The sequence below is a fragment of the Mizuhopecten yessoensis genome, unplaced genomic scaffold (assembly GCF_002113885.1).
Source record: "Mizuhopecten yessoensis strain PY_sf001 unplaced genomic scaffold, ASM211388v2 scaffold1515, whole genome shotgun sequence".
Taxonomy (NCBI): Eukaryota; Metazoa; Mollusca; class Bivalvia; order Pectinida; family Pectinidae; genus Mizuhopecten; species Mizuhopecten yessoensis.
The window spans coordinates 271,981-286,844 of NW_018404085.1; the positions used below are offsets into that span (position 1 = coordinate 271,981).

At 36.1% G+C, this 14,864-nt stretch overlaps 2 protein-coding genes across 4 annotated transcripts in view; one reads left to right on the forward strand and one right to left on the reverse strand.

Annotated features, from left to right (window-relative positions):
• The window catches only part of LOC110464083 (splicing factor, suppressor of white-apricot homolog), a 22,382-nt gene extending 15,776 nt beyond the window's left edge, over positions 1–6,606 (forward strand). For both annotated transcript variants that reach the window (XM_021519121.1, XM_021519129.1), the window contains exons 14-16: positions 849–1,019; positions 1,480–1,627; positions 2,126–6,606. In XM_021519121.1, the coding sequence (XP_021374796.1) occupies positions 849–1,019; positions 1,480–1,627; positions 2,126–2,206 (400 nt within the window). In that variant the 3' untranslated portion in view covers positions 2,207–6,606. The remainder of the gene's footprint in view (positions 1–848; positions 1,020–1,479; positions 1,628–2,125) is intronic.
• LOC110464093 overlaps positions 4,745–14,864 on the reverse strand; it is a 12,690-nt gene continuing 2,570 nt past the window's right edge. The window contains exons 1-4 of one of the 2 annotated variants that reach the window (XM_021519152.1): positions 13,022–13,172; positions 10,756–10,882; positions 9,367–9,491; positions 4,745–8,641 (exon numbers count right to left, since the gene is read on the reverse strand). In XM_021519152.1, the coding sequence (XP_021374827.1) occupies positions 7,028–8,641; positions 9,367–9,491; positions 10,756–10,828 (1,812 nt within the window). In that variant the 5' untranslated portion in view covers positions 10,829–10,882; positions 13,022–13,172 and the 3' untranslated portion in view covers positions 4,745–7,027. Of the gene's footprint in view, positions 8,642–9,366; positions 9,492–10,755; positions 10,883–13,021; positions 13,173–14,864 lie in introns of those variants that run through there. The other variant, XM_021519143.1, reaches the window with a different exon arrangement.

The following is a 14,864-nucleotide window of genomic DNA, read 5'->3' on the forward strand; positions in this document are numbered from 1 at the left end:
GCGTTCATCCAGATACTGATATCTGTCAGACAAGCTTCCAGACTTTCTGAGACTGTATTCCAACTGTCCTGTGGTTTTATGACCATGTAAATTTGTGTGTCATCAGCATAGCAATGATAGCGAAGGCTATGGCGACGACAAATCTCTCCAATCGGTTTGGAGTACATACAATATTTTCGTGGTCCTAACACCGACCCTCGAGGAACCCCAAAATCTAGTACTTTGTCATGTGAGGTGGCAGATCCGATGGCAACACACTGTCCTCGTTCACTCAGGTATGACTGTATCCAGCATAGTGCAGTATCGGTCACTCCATTATTCCATACGTTTATAAAGTATGCCATGGTCGATGATGTCAAATGCAGCTGACAAGTCCAGCATGACAAGCACCGCTCTGCACTTGTTATCCAATGCAGAAGCTATATCACTATGTTCACGTAGGAGGGCCGTCTCAGTAGAGTGTCCCATGCGGTAGGCTGATTGCATGTTGTCATGAAGACTGTTTGCATGGAGATGAACTTCAAAACGCCGGGACACAACCTTCTCCAAGATCTTAGACAGAAAAGGCAGATTTGAAACTGGGCGGTAGTTTTTCAACTCCTCCTTGAATATTGAAACTGTTTAGTATGTTAAATGTTTACAGATTTGAAGTTAACCCACCACTGTTAAGTATGTTAAATGGTTACAAATTTGAAGTTAACTGAGACTACATTTAATTTTACACACTTTTGCAATTTTTAGGAAAATGTGTCTATCAGAATCACTTTGTTATTACATTAAGATACCAATAGATTCAGTGTTTTCCAGCAGGGACACACAGTCTGACACCTGATGGTTGTTAATTACAGGTCTCCGCGTCACAAGTCATCAAGCAGTAAGAGAGTGGGAGATGTGATTGGTCCCGTCCAGATCTGTGATCTAACCATTAAACAGGAACCAGGGTTGTTACAGTCAGCTACAGATATCACAGACAACATAGACAAGGCCAAAACATACTCATATACAGACTTTTCTAACTTGTGAGTAGTCTTGGTAAACCCTTGCTGGATTGACAGGGTAGAGCAGCTTTAGCGGTTTATCAGTAATTTGACAATGTGATGGGCTTGTATGACAACTTGTGTTTAGAATTTCTCTTCTTCCTAATGTAAAAGCACTCTGTTAAATGATTGTTGTATTCATCATGGTTCTCTTTTTAAATATTCATCAAATTAATCTTTCAAATATTATTGAAATTTTAAAAAAAGGAACAAAAATGTAAAATTATTTGACTATTATATGGTCTCTGAATATTTCAGTCCAGCTGTAGTCACTGGCTGAACATCAACAATGGCTATGTTTGCAGATGGTCGATTTACTGACATTATTGTTAAGAAATAAAAAATATATATTCTGTTTGTAAATTATCTATAAAGAATATAATCAACATGAAAGAAATAATAAACCAATTAAATATTATGAAATTCATGCACATATTTACAGACCCCCCTTGCCTGACTGTCTGCCCCCAGAGCCCCCGTCAGACTCGAGGGCACCCCTCCCTCCACTACCTCCATTACCACCGGACTCTGATAGTAACAGCTGTAGTTTACCAGGAGATTCCAAGGGCGAGGAGAAGACTGTATCCAATGTAAGCTTTTATAATAATCCACTTATCAAAAAAGCTTCAACAAGACACAAATTTAAATCTGTTTAATCAAATAAATTTGGATATTTAATGATTATATTTTGTTAATGTTAATGTTAATATTTTTTTTTATATATATCTGCCAGGTTGTAAGCTGGACAATGAATGTTGGTTTATTATTGTAATAATATTTATAGGTACACATTTGAATGAAAAGACAACTCTCAATTTGATTTTCAAAAGGGTTCTTTCGACATTGCCCTAATCTTGTTTCTAATAAGGTGTATATATCATGGTTAACTGTAAATGTGACCTACTCCCTTGTTATGTGTCCCGGGTAGTGGCCGCCTTCTGAAGGGTCAGATAAGTGTCTACTTCCTGAATGGTCAGATAAGTGTCTACTTCCTGAAGGGTCAGATAAGTGTCTACTGCACCCTGTGTTGGCACACTACATTTCATTCTTACCAATTTTCTACCAAAGTGTGTCTCTTCTGTTTCAAGTACATGTTGAACCGTGTCAGAGCGATCATAAAGGCATCACGACAAGCCATTCTACAAGAGGAAGGATTTGATGATCCCTAAGATACACTTTACGTTGGTGCTGTTACATCTAAACTGGAGGGTGACGATCTAGACACCACGCTGTTATTCTGTTTCTCCACAAACAGCATAATGCCCATGAAGGAATGTTAAGGCTACCGATGCCACAACCTTATTCTGTTTCTCCACAAGGTGCCCAGTGCCCAGAAGGAATGTTAAGGCTACCGATGCCACAACATTATTGTTTCTCCACAAGGTGCCCAGTGCCCAGAAGGAATATGTAATCCACAAAGACTATTGTAAAAGTATTGATCCCTCTTGTTTTGTACTGTGTAAGATTTATTTATTTGCACCATCTTTTTAATTTCGAACTTAAAAGTATGATATTTCATGTGGCGGTTATATTAAAACTTTTCACTAATTTATGATGTAACTTCATCCATTCTATGGAAAATACAGTTGACAAATACCCAACAACATCTAATTTCATACAGTGCTACATGTGGTGATCATTTAAACAGAGGCATGAATGGTATCAGGTATATAACAGGGTTGGACGGTTTTGTTTGGGTGTCCAAAGGACTAGTTGAATAGAATATTTATTAGTTCTCGGTGTTAATAGAGATTTTAGTGATGAAAGTATTTTTAAGCTAGAAAGAGAGAGGGCTGTAGGGGACACCAAAAACTCTTACTGTAGTTAAGCATGGCAAAGCCCTGGGTCATTGTGGTAAACAAATTTCATGTATTTTCAGCTGTTTAGAAAGGGATATTGTTTTTGGTCAATCTATCAGTCAATGATATTCTGATAAGATATTTTTCACAAGTCCAAAGGACTAATTGGGTAAGTAGATACTTACTAGTAAACTTTATCATGAGTTTACCTATTTTCACAGCTGGGCTGCTTGGCAGTCTACCATCTATACTTTCATTGTTCCTGTATCAGGATTCAGTTGAAATGAACGCTTTATTGTTGTCTAAATTATATGGTTCTCCATTGTGTGAGATCATGACCTTTCAAAGTGTTACAAACTTTTTATTTGCAACACTTTTCCCTATTTAATGTCATATTGTTTAAGTTCAAGCATGATATGTATTCACGATATGTATTCACGAGTGTCAATTTTACATCTCTCTATGTAAATTTTGCTGGTAACATGTACTGAGGGTAGGTTCACATATCTGCATCAGTGTATGTATTGACAATTTTAACAGGAGGAAAATAATGTTACTTTAATATACTTAAAAAGCACCTTAAACCAATATTTAGCTTCAAACACCTTCTATATGTGTTATGAGGTTATCAGACATGGTTCGTTTTGATTGCCTTTTAATGCTCCCAGCCATGTCGGAATTATTTGTATTTATAACTTAACACGCTGGGTTTGATGTTCTGTGGTGTAGCTCTATCTAGTTAAAGCATTCACTTGTATACATTCCAATATGGTAGATAGCAGAGATGTCCTATTTTTCACATGAATGGTAGAGGTAACCAAGACATACATTTGATATATATATAGTGTACATGTATCCGTCTTTTGATATATATAGCATATCTTATTTTCATCCAGTTTGAGTTCACCAAGACTTTACAACTTGTACATGAGATGAATCATTTAGGATATATGAGCAAGAAAATTTCATGTTACAGTGCAGCTCTGTATAGCTTTGTTCAGTTTATTGCGATTAGTTGTGTTCTAGTTTCCTGTAAAAATAATGTCGTTCATGGAATGTATACATCGTTCAAATGAAGACATTTTAGTCTAGTCATAGATACTAGAACTAGGGAAAAAAGAACAGAATGTTTAAAATATTTTTCATGGAATGTATACATCGTTCAAATGAAGACATTTTAGTCTAGTCATAGATACTAGAACTAGGGAAAAAAGAACAGAATGTTTAAAATATTTTTCATGGAATGTATACATCGTTCAAATGAAGACATTTTAGTCTAGTCATAGATACTAGAACTAGGGAAAAAAGAACAGAATGTTTAAAATATTTTTCATGGAATGTATACATCGTTCAAATGAAGACATTTTAGTCTAGTCATAGATACTAGAACTAGGGAAAAAAGAACAGAATGTTTAAAATATTTTTCACTTGTGTTCACCCAGATGTATTCACATTTTGTCGTTGTTATCTCTAAGACTGTGTTCATGAATCTTGAAGGAGATGTCGATTACTAGGACCCAGTTGTTTAAGTAGTACTAGGGTACATTCGCATATCCGGTTGAAATGGTTGAACCGGTTGAAACTGTAAAGAAACGACAGGTACAGATCTGGGCCGAGGCTGACCTCAGGATTGAGCGGTCCAGACGTACCTGACCAAAACTAAAATGCTGACTATTGCCATAATATTTTCATGACTATGGAAAATTATAGTGAAAATTGTTAGTAAAAAGACTTGAAAACACTTCAATACAGTTTAAGATAGTTGTGAAATATTGCATTTAGAAAATTTGAGATGATGGCACTTAAGAAGAACAGGGTCAGGGTATACTTTTACTACAGTTAAGTTTATATTTTATCATAAACTGACAATGTAGACTTTGTTGCTGTAAATATTCGTGTTTTTTTTTACTGTTTTGATCATGTACCCATTGTCTTCCCCGCCTGGAAATAGGCTTTTACTGAGGTTTCCCTGCCTGTCATTGATGTTGTGTGTTCATCAACAGTGTCATTCTTGTGTTAAATGTGATTCCTGGTACATTTCATATGAATCAATATATTTTCTGCAGTCTTTTTGACATACAGGGTTTTTGATCTTTGGTAGATTAATGCATCCATTGACAGGTACTTTCTCAGTTATATTTTCAAATGTAAGAGGACAGCATGATTAATGAAGAGTTGATTTAGTATGTCTGAATAAGTCTTTATGTCATACAAGTGTGTCTGAATATCTTATGTATTTTGTATGAATGCTGTTGTGGTTATCAGTAAAAAGGCTGTCTCTTTTGTGTTGTGTTTCAAACATCCGATATATATTGTACACTGTATAACTGATACACAAACTGCTTGCCATTTTCACCTCACAGAGATAACACTTATCCATTATTTCCATCACATACCTGATGATATGGGCACTTAGTTGTACTTATACATAGCCCAATACATATAACTACTGCACTAAAACTAGTGAACACTCTGTCCTTTTTTCTGGGGAGAGTGTCCCATGTCATCTCCATAATTCGCCAACTTACAGAAGTTTGAAAGGTTTAGCAACCATTCTGATATTACTAAACACCCAAGTTGATTATTGGGCTGAATACAGTATTTATATAACTTAGAGAAACATGCAGTTGCACAAGGGCTATGAAGCTGAATACAATAAAACATTTCTTTACAACAGAGAGACTTAAGGATTCTTCTCCCACTGCATGCAAAATGTAAGAGAACTCCATAGTAGTTTTTTCCTATAAACGGTAAATATATAACTTAAGCACTACAGGGCCATGAAACTTCTGTTTACATGGCACCTGTTCGTTTGCTTGGTCAAGTCAAATGTAAACATTGAAAACAGTATTGGCTTTAAGTATCTTCAAAATTATTTTCCAAATCATTGACAAAATATTATTTCATTATTAATTTGTAAACGGAACAAGAAATAAGGCTTGAGCATGGGAACAATTTCATGAATATGGACCCGGAAGTCTAGGGTTCAACTCCTGTTGTATCTTTTAACTTTTTCATAAAAGGTATGGTTTTCTTTTCAGAAACAATTAATACAATATACAATGAATGGTTACAGTTTTTGGCAGTGGTAAAGGAATCCTTAACTTCTCTCTGTTACAACAAGCATCTAACTCTGTGAACAGATCAAGCATACTAGAGATAGTGTGGACCAAACTAAACTTAAGCGATTAAGCTTTTTGATGGCCCTCAGCTATATAAAATGTTGCTCTCTCCTACAGTGTAGATTTTTTGTACCAGCTGTACACATACATGTTTACATAGAAATACTACTTAATGTACTGAACTTAACAAAATAGAAATAATTGTTTATTGTTAAGGAATACTCGTTTAAACGTTTTCTGTGGAAGATGCCAACAATATTAGTTATTGTAGACTGAGAGACATAACACTGGACTAGTTTGGAGTGGAACATGAAATAATAGTTGTGTGATGAATGTGTACAAGCACTAGCCTAGTATAGTAGTATACACAATAATAGATATGTCAGGTGTGTAAGGTGTTTTTGTATAGCTTTGATAGTTATGCTACTTGTATAAAGTGGATTTGGAATGAAAGAAGCTGTATGAATCCTCTTTGAGTTTTTGTAGCAGTGCTTGAAGAATATTTGGAATGGATGCTAGTTAAATGTGTGCGAGCGTTTGTGTCCGTAGTGCACAGTTCCCTATCTAGGACAGCCCCAGTTTCTGGCATTATGTAACAATGGTGCTTCGTAAATATTGACCTTTTGTAATAAAGATGGAAAGAAAACATACCACAATTGTTATTGTCTTTGTTGCTAACTTAATTATCTTGATTACGAAATGTTGATTTTTTTTGGTGCTGAATAAGAGAAAAAGAATTGTATATAGGAAATTTCGAAGTATTGAATAGAAATACATTTGGCAAAATACTTAACAATCAAATGATCATCTTTCATGGTACATTTTACGAGATCACTTAATCTAGGAAAAATGAGATGATATGACAAAAGACAACAGCTGTAATATTGGTAGTTAATTTAATTTGACAGACATTTACATAATTTTAATATTCAATTTTTTCTTGCAGCACATTGATTGTGACATGTTGTCTTTGGTAGTGTACAAAAATATGATAATCACAGATAGCAAATAATTCTTAGTCTTAATCAAGGGTTACATTATGTAGGATGTTTTGATGGATTGCATAATGCTATGTAGAATGTCGAAGCCTGGAGTAGACGACATGAGCCACCCCAGACACCAAGGCATGGTTAGCAAACTCCAGTATATGCTGCACCAGAGGGTAGGCTGGTGATGAACTGTCACTTGTGCAAATCTTCTTTACCGGAGGACTATAGTCGTGATCACTACCCCTATGTCCACGCGGGGAAGCTCTGCTAGTCCAGCTCACAACCAGCTCCTTCATACAACTGGGGAACACAAGGTCAATGATGCTCTCAGCTGGAGGCAAGTTGTCAATACAGTTTATATGCCCTTGTTTGAAGTCCTCCACCCTTTGAGAAATCTTAGGCTCAAACTTGTGGAATTCTTGACCCAACCACTGACTGACAATGTGTAAAAACGTGTTCCTTTGTGAGGAATTTCCCCAGGTGTCATATGCATTGTGGGTGCTTCCCCCTGTCCCTAACATATCTAGGTACTCTTGAATTAACTGAAATGGAAATCCTTGATTTTCCTCCAGATGTATTTCTTGCATTAATAATTGGAGTACAATACGAAACCTTTTTACAACAGGAAAGAGGTCAAGATTGTGGTAATCAGGTTGCATTTGAACAAGGTATTTTATTAAAGTCTCTAGAACACGAACACATTCCTTCATCACATCTGTTCTTGAACACTGTTTTGAATAAGGTTTTTCCTGACAGTTTGTTTTGGAGCATTTTCCATGAAACTTTGTTCCATCTTTTGTACAAAATAAACAGGAGGGAGTAAGAACAGCCAATGTTTCCATGGTGATATCTGTCTGAGGGGAGGAGTTTCTAAGTGTTGCAGCTTTAGAATTAGTTTTCAGATAGTCTTGAACTATTGAGACATATTGATCAGTCTGAACACCCACAGAAACCTTTGTAACAGTCCGGGGCACTGTGTCGATCTGTGTTGCCTTACTACAGCAGAGTGGCTTGTGCAGTAAGCTCCTTTCCAACCCAGATGTTTGACATGTTCCCCAAATTGTTTCACCATCTTCATTCACTGTTGATTGAAATGATGGACAGTTTATCAAGCCACATGAGTGACAGAGGTGAACACTGTCGTCTACAAGGCGATTCTGTCCTCCGATCTCCTGTGCACCCTCTTCTCTAGTTTTGAAAGAATTGCAGGGATGGACTTTGTCAGCTGTTAGGAGTTCTTTTCCTTCCAACACCTGTATATTGTCCTCACTTTTAGAATCGTGACTAAGGACATTGTTAGTTGCAAGGGGTGTCTGTCCTACTGTCACATTGGTATTCTCTTGAGTGTTGGTTGTGTGCAAACCATTTACAACATTATCCAGCAGTAAATTCCCATTAATTTGGTCATGTTTTGCCACAGAGTTATCAGGGATTGTGTTTTCATCCCTTGAATGAAGACCACTACAACTGTTCCTGTTGTGCTTAACCAGCTCTATGACAACCTCTCCATCTGTCAAGGGAAACAACTCCTGTTCTTCATCTAGGCGGTGCGAATGTTCACTACCCATATTTGGCAACAATTTGTGGTCCTCCTGTACAACAGAGCTAGGATTGTTGTGGAGAACATGAATGTTCAGTGTAACACTGAGACTATCTGGAAGATTGTCGTCGTGATATCTACAGAGCCAAATATCCTGCAATGAAAGAAAAGTAAAAAACCTCAATGGTACATTATATAAACAACAACAAAAATTGGACTTATTACTAATGATTGAAGGTAGAGTGTCCCAGTGCTCTGTGCTGTATTTCAAACAAAGTAGAGTTCCAATTCCTTCAGCATTTTTCTTACTTGGAGTTGCCCGTAATGCTAGCCCATTTATTATAGAAGAAAAAACAATAGAATACTGAAGGGTCAACACAACCAAACTCAAACTCAAAATCAATAAAACTAGGGCATATTATGAGCAAAGGAAAGAGTTACATGGGGAACCTTGAAAAAGTACAAGGCAGGGTGTCCCAGCTAAGAGCAATACATATGAAAAATATAAGTACTTTAATTTCCATTTTCACAAAAATGTGTTTGCTCCACTAGGAATACATGTGTTTGACAGAGCTTATCATTTCTAACTTCTGCACAGTCATTCATGATATTTGTTATATAGGGTAAACAGTATTTTTTTAAATGGTGAGGCCCCTGAAATTAATAAAACATTTGATAGGAACCAAGGTTATAGCTGAAATGTCTACTGGGAGCAAAGGCGTCTTGATTGTTTTTATTGGGAACAGATGTTGCTCAATTTTTTCACTGGGAACACAATTAATGTGGCTGGATTATACAAAGGGAACAAAGGTGGCTAGATAACAAAGGATGATGGATTTTTGACATTCCACAATTTAATTTAAGAATGAAGATGAATACCTTAAGTTTTGACAGGCAGTCTCTTTGTACACTTTTTTCCTGGTATTCAAACACCACCTGGAACACACCGCGGATGTTGTAGAACCATACCGTAGTGCTGTGACTCACTCCAAGTACACGGAAGTCTGTGGGAGGAAACATGGGAGACTAAGTCATTTGTTTGTTAAATTGATCATTTGTCATTTACTAATCTATTTGGTTGAATTGCTGGTCTTTCACCTGGCTGGTGATTTAGTTACTAGTTTGTTAATTTATTACAGCAACTTCATTGTCCAACATACTTATTTGTTCATTTAATATAGTTAATTGGTGGAGATAAGTTACTTGTTGTGCGACTTAATTAATTGGTTGTTTAACTTAGCAACAGTTTTTTTTAACACAGTTACTTAGTGGCATGCTAATTGCTACACAGTTTTAAAGTAATGTAGTTCATCATTGGTGTTAAACTGAGAAACATGGTTTTCAACTTAGTTAATTTGCTAGTTCAGCTAATAGTAACTTCATTTGGCTGTTTTTGTTTTAGTAACTTGGTTGTTTTCAACATTGTTCCAAGTTTATTTAGATGGGTGTTAAGTTACTTAAGCCTATGTTATGTGGGTGTAACTTTAGTTTCTTGACTCAGGAACTTGTTTGTTACTTCATTTCTTATTTGTTAACTTAACTTTATTAAATTATTAACTTAGTAACATGTTATTAAACATATCTTCTTTTTAATTCCATTATTTTGAATACAGTAATGATTATTCATCATTGATAGTCAAATGAATACCTTTGATGATCAAGTGTATACTGTGTGAGTAATGATGATGGTATTAGTTTGATGATGATGACAAGTGTGATTATGATCGATATCTTTGTGAGAATGAGGATGATTTTAGTCGTGATGATGATAATAATAATAATAATGAAAAAGTTTATGTCAATTGGATGATGATTTTGTGTCATGATGGATATATATCATTGGGATGATTATGATGATGTTGAAAATGATGATGATGATGATGATGATGATAATGATGATGATAATGATGATAATGATGATGATAATGATGATGATAATGATGATGATAATGATGATGATTTCAGTGTTTAATGTCATGAGGATGATGATGATGTTTGGAGTGTCATGACGATGAAATCAGTATGATAATAATTTTACTGATGACAGGATGATAACGATGAGGAGGATGTCAATGTCATGATAAAGATATTGGGGTGATGATGATGATAACAAAACATTATGAAATGATGAGTGAGTATATGTGAATGTAGTGAGCGTGTGTATGGATGTAAGGGAGTATGAACAAAAAAGTGGATATATTTATGCATATTGTACCAGAAATACCTTTGAAAAATAAAAATAATACAAAAAAAGTGTATACTGTGTACCTTTCAATAACAGTTTTGTTGCCATCCCATCTTTGGAATACCGAGCATGGATCCTGGTAAAGTTTTTTGGCATTTGGGAGCAGCCACACAAAACATCACTTGCCAAAAATAATGGTACACCATGCAACTGAAAGTGATATAAAATACTGTTAGGTACATCAACCAAATTAATTTGTGGATGCAGGGTAAAAAATCCAAATACATGTGTTGCTGGGCTTTAAAAGCTTGATTCAATATTCAGTTTCAGGGGAAAATATCATTAATTCTAAAACAGAAAAGATATTTCAAGTTCCTAAGTATTGTCAATGTTAACCTAATCTTAATGTTTAATAAAAGTTAGTTTTACTTTATCATGCAAACAAGATCTTGTATTAGTGGATATGGAATGAGTTGGTTTCACAATGTTTAACCTGAAGCAGTTGTTATAATGATGTTAATATATATTATTTACACTAAATACATTGTACATGTGTAGTAGAAGTGTTTTAGGTAACACTTATTGTACATCCAATGAAGGAATTTTGTAACTGTTTGATTAAAACTTAAGGTTTCCTGTGATTTGAAAACATTCAAAATTTATTTGATCGTTAAATAGTACACCATCGTCGGATATCCACGGCTGATTTCGCTATGGTACTCGCTCATCACAAAGCTAAATCAGCCGTGGGTATCCTATACGATGATAGCTACACAAAATGTCATTCATATATGTCTGCCTGTTGATTTAATAATTCACACCTATTTTATTTGATAACTTCCTACCACTGTTTCTACTGAATTTTATGTAACAGAAAAAAGAGAAATGCACAGCCAGACTGAGGTTTTGAACCCAGGACCTCCAAACTCTAGACAGATGCTCAAACCCAGGACTCTCCAAACTCTAGACAGATGCTCAAACCCAGGACTCTCCAAACTCTAGACAGATGCTCAAACCCAGGACTCTCCAAACTCTAGACAGATGCTCAAACCCAGGACTCTCCAAACTCTAGACAGATGCTCAAACCAACTGAGCTACCTGATTGCTGCCGGTCCACACAATCCAGTTCTGCTACAATCCTCCTTCCTTTAACAAAGACTTTGACCCGAAGACACATAGGTATATTTTGTTGGGCGCCAAATGTGAAAGGAGCGGAAAAATGCATGGCCAGAACGGGGTTCGAACCTGGGACTCTCTGGCTTACTATTCTTATGCTCTACCGAATGAGCTAAAGAGAAATTCTCCCTAGCCCAGTCGGAAGGAAGCGGCTAGTATTTTATAAGGGTGACATTTATATTTATGTCCGATACATTTTTTAGATTTCATTCATCCAGGTCCTTGGTTACATATAAAAGCCCATGAAAACAATTAGGCATACAGCAGTTCAGGTTTTAAAAACAAATCCCAATCTGATTAAAACCAAATCTTAAATTCCACTCCAATGCTCTGCATTCCAGACTGTGAGGTAGAGGTAGAGTATTGGAATGGAATTAAAGATCTGGTTTTAATCAGATTGAACAAATCCCAGCACATTTAAGGGTTTCTGGGAATAAACACTGCCGTCATACACATACAAACGGTCCAGAAGTTTATGCCAGTCTGATCATCAGGTCATCACTGTGTAATCACTGGGATTAAACTGGACTACAAGAAGTAGACATACTTGCTGATTAGCGCCTTCTCTAAAGTTATTGACAATATTTTTTCGTACGTTGTAGATCCCGGTTACTGTTTTTATACAATGGGAAAGAGAGAGAGAGCAGTTCAATTAGATTTTTGGTGCGTTATAGAACTCTTAAAGCCTCCAAAGTAGGGGCACATACTAAATCCTCTTCCAGATGGTTCCACTCTATGACTGTACATACAAAAATTGAGTTCTTGTATTGTTCACAGTTGTACTTTGGTACTGTGAAGGATTTAGAGTTGTTTATCACTGATGTTTCTACCATTTTTTTTTATATATAGTCCGAAAAATGTCTGGCTTTGATGTTCCTTTTTGGTCTTGTTTTTATTAGGTGATAAGCTGTAGGTATAGCTGGTATCAACCCCTCAACCACTTTATATATGAATGTGACCCTCTGTTGTGCTTGCCTGACCTGGAGTGTTGGTAGTTCCAGCATCCTTGTGACACACCAATCTTCCCTGGACTTATAGTCAGTTGTAATGAACATGGCTGCCAAGCGCTGTATTCTTTCCAGTTTGTCAATTTTTTTTTGGTAAATGGGTCCCAAATAATGGCACCATATTCAAGGATAGATCATACTAGGGATATATATACGGTTTACTTACAAGACGATGGGCAAAGCTTTAGATTTTTTTTGAGAAAGCCAAGGGTCGAGATGGCTTTTCTTGATATTTTTATTATGTGGGTGTTCCACTTGAGGTCGTCTGAAAACGTTAGTCCAAGGTAGGGGTTATTTTTCACTTATTCTAGGATATGTCTATTTAAGGTGTAGAATCTTGGATTTCATTACGTAGCATTTTTTGGTGTTGAATTTCATTCCCCACTGATTAGCCCATTTTTCCACATTGTTTAGGTTGTCCTGTAGTAGTTGGTGGTCACTATGTTGTCATTTATATGGCACAGGAATAATAGTGGCCCGAGCACTGTCCCTTGTGGTACCCCGGAGTCAACAGATACTTTTCTGGATGTTTCTCCCTCTAGTGCTTCTCTCATCGGTCTTTGTTTCAGGAAATTGGAGAGCCAGTTGTGGAGGTTTCCTCTGATGCCATAGTTATCCAATTTATGTAGTTATTTTTGGTGAGGGACTGTGGCGAAAGCCTTAGAGAAATCAAGAATTGCAAGATCAACCTGTTTGTTATTGTTAAATGATTTAAGGAGATCGTCCATAGTGACTGCTAGTTGGGTTTCGCAAGAAAATCCGGAACGAAATATATGGTTTAAAGATGTGAGTATATTATATGTTTCAAGGTGGTTTAACCATAGGTGTTTGAAATTCTGACTGTGAATTGAGATAAAAATCATATAAAAAATAAGGGTATTACTATATAAAAAAAGAACAGTTCTTATTTTTTTTATATGATTTTTATCTCAATTCACAGTCAGAATTTCAAACACCTATGGTTTAACAGGTGTTTGCAGCTGTAATGTGCTCCAAAAGTTTACAGGGTACTGATGTTATCAGTTACTGGCCTGTAGTTTTCTGCTGCATGTCGGTCTCCTTGATTGAATATACAGGAAACGTTTGCTCTGAGCCAATCTGGTGGTAGTGGTCCTGAATTGAGTGAACATTGGATTATTGCAGATAATCCTGGACTCATCACAAAATGCTTCCAAGTTTAGACATTATTCTTTTGTTAAAAATTCAGACATAATATGAATAGCCCATCATACGCCCAGATGCTGGACACACTGATGTGTATTGAACATACATCATATAAAGATGGAAGAACTAAAACTTATTGTCGAAGAATCAAAGCCAGACATTATTGAATTAACTGAGATCCTCCCAAAAAACACTCTATTCGATCCTTGGGCCAGAAATTTAAATCTCGAAGGATACAATCAGTTCAACAACAAAGATAAAGATTTCCGCAGAGGTGTAGCCATCTATAAAAGGGACAATTTAGACGTAATCAGTTTGGATGACGAGTTGAACTACCAAGAAGCTGTATGGTGTAAAATAACACTCAACAAATCTGATTCCCTTCTATTGGGTTGCGTGTATAGGAGTCCCAACTGTGATGGAGAGAACTTCACTCAGCTCAGTGAACTGTTTGGAAAGGCTAATTCAACCTCTCATTCTCACCTTCTTATCTTGGGAGACTTTAACTTTAAGGAAATCAACTGGAAGGAAAATACTACTGATGTCAACGAACAACATGTATCTTCAAAATTCCTAGAACTAACCCATGATTTCTTTTTATATCAACATGTGTTACATCCTACAAGACTCAGGGAGGGGAACATTCCATCAGTTCTAGACCTCATTCTAACAAATGAAGAGAATATGATTGACAGTCTGGAATATAAAAGCAGTATTGGACCTAGTGACCATCTATCGTTAGTTTTTAAATTTGTATGTTACACCGAAGACAAAGTTGGAGAAAAACCAAGACTAAACTATTTTAAAGCTGACTATGCAGTAATTAGGGAGGAGCTTTCAAAAGT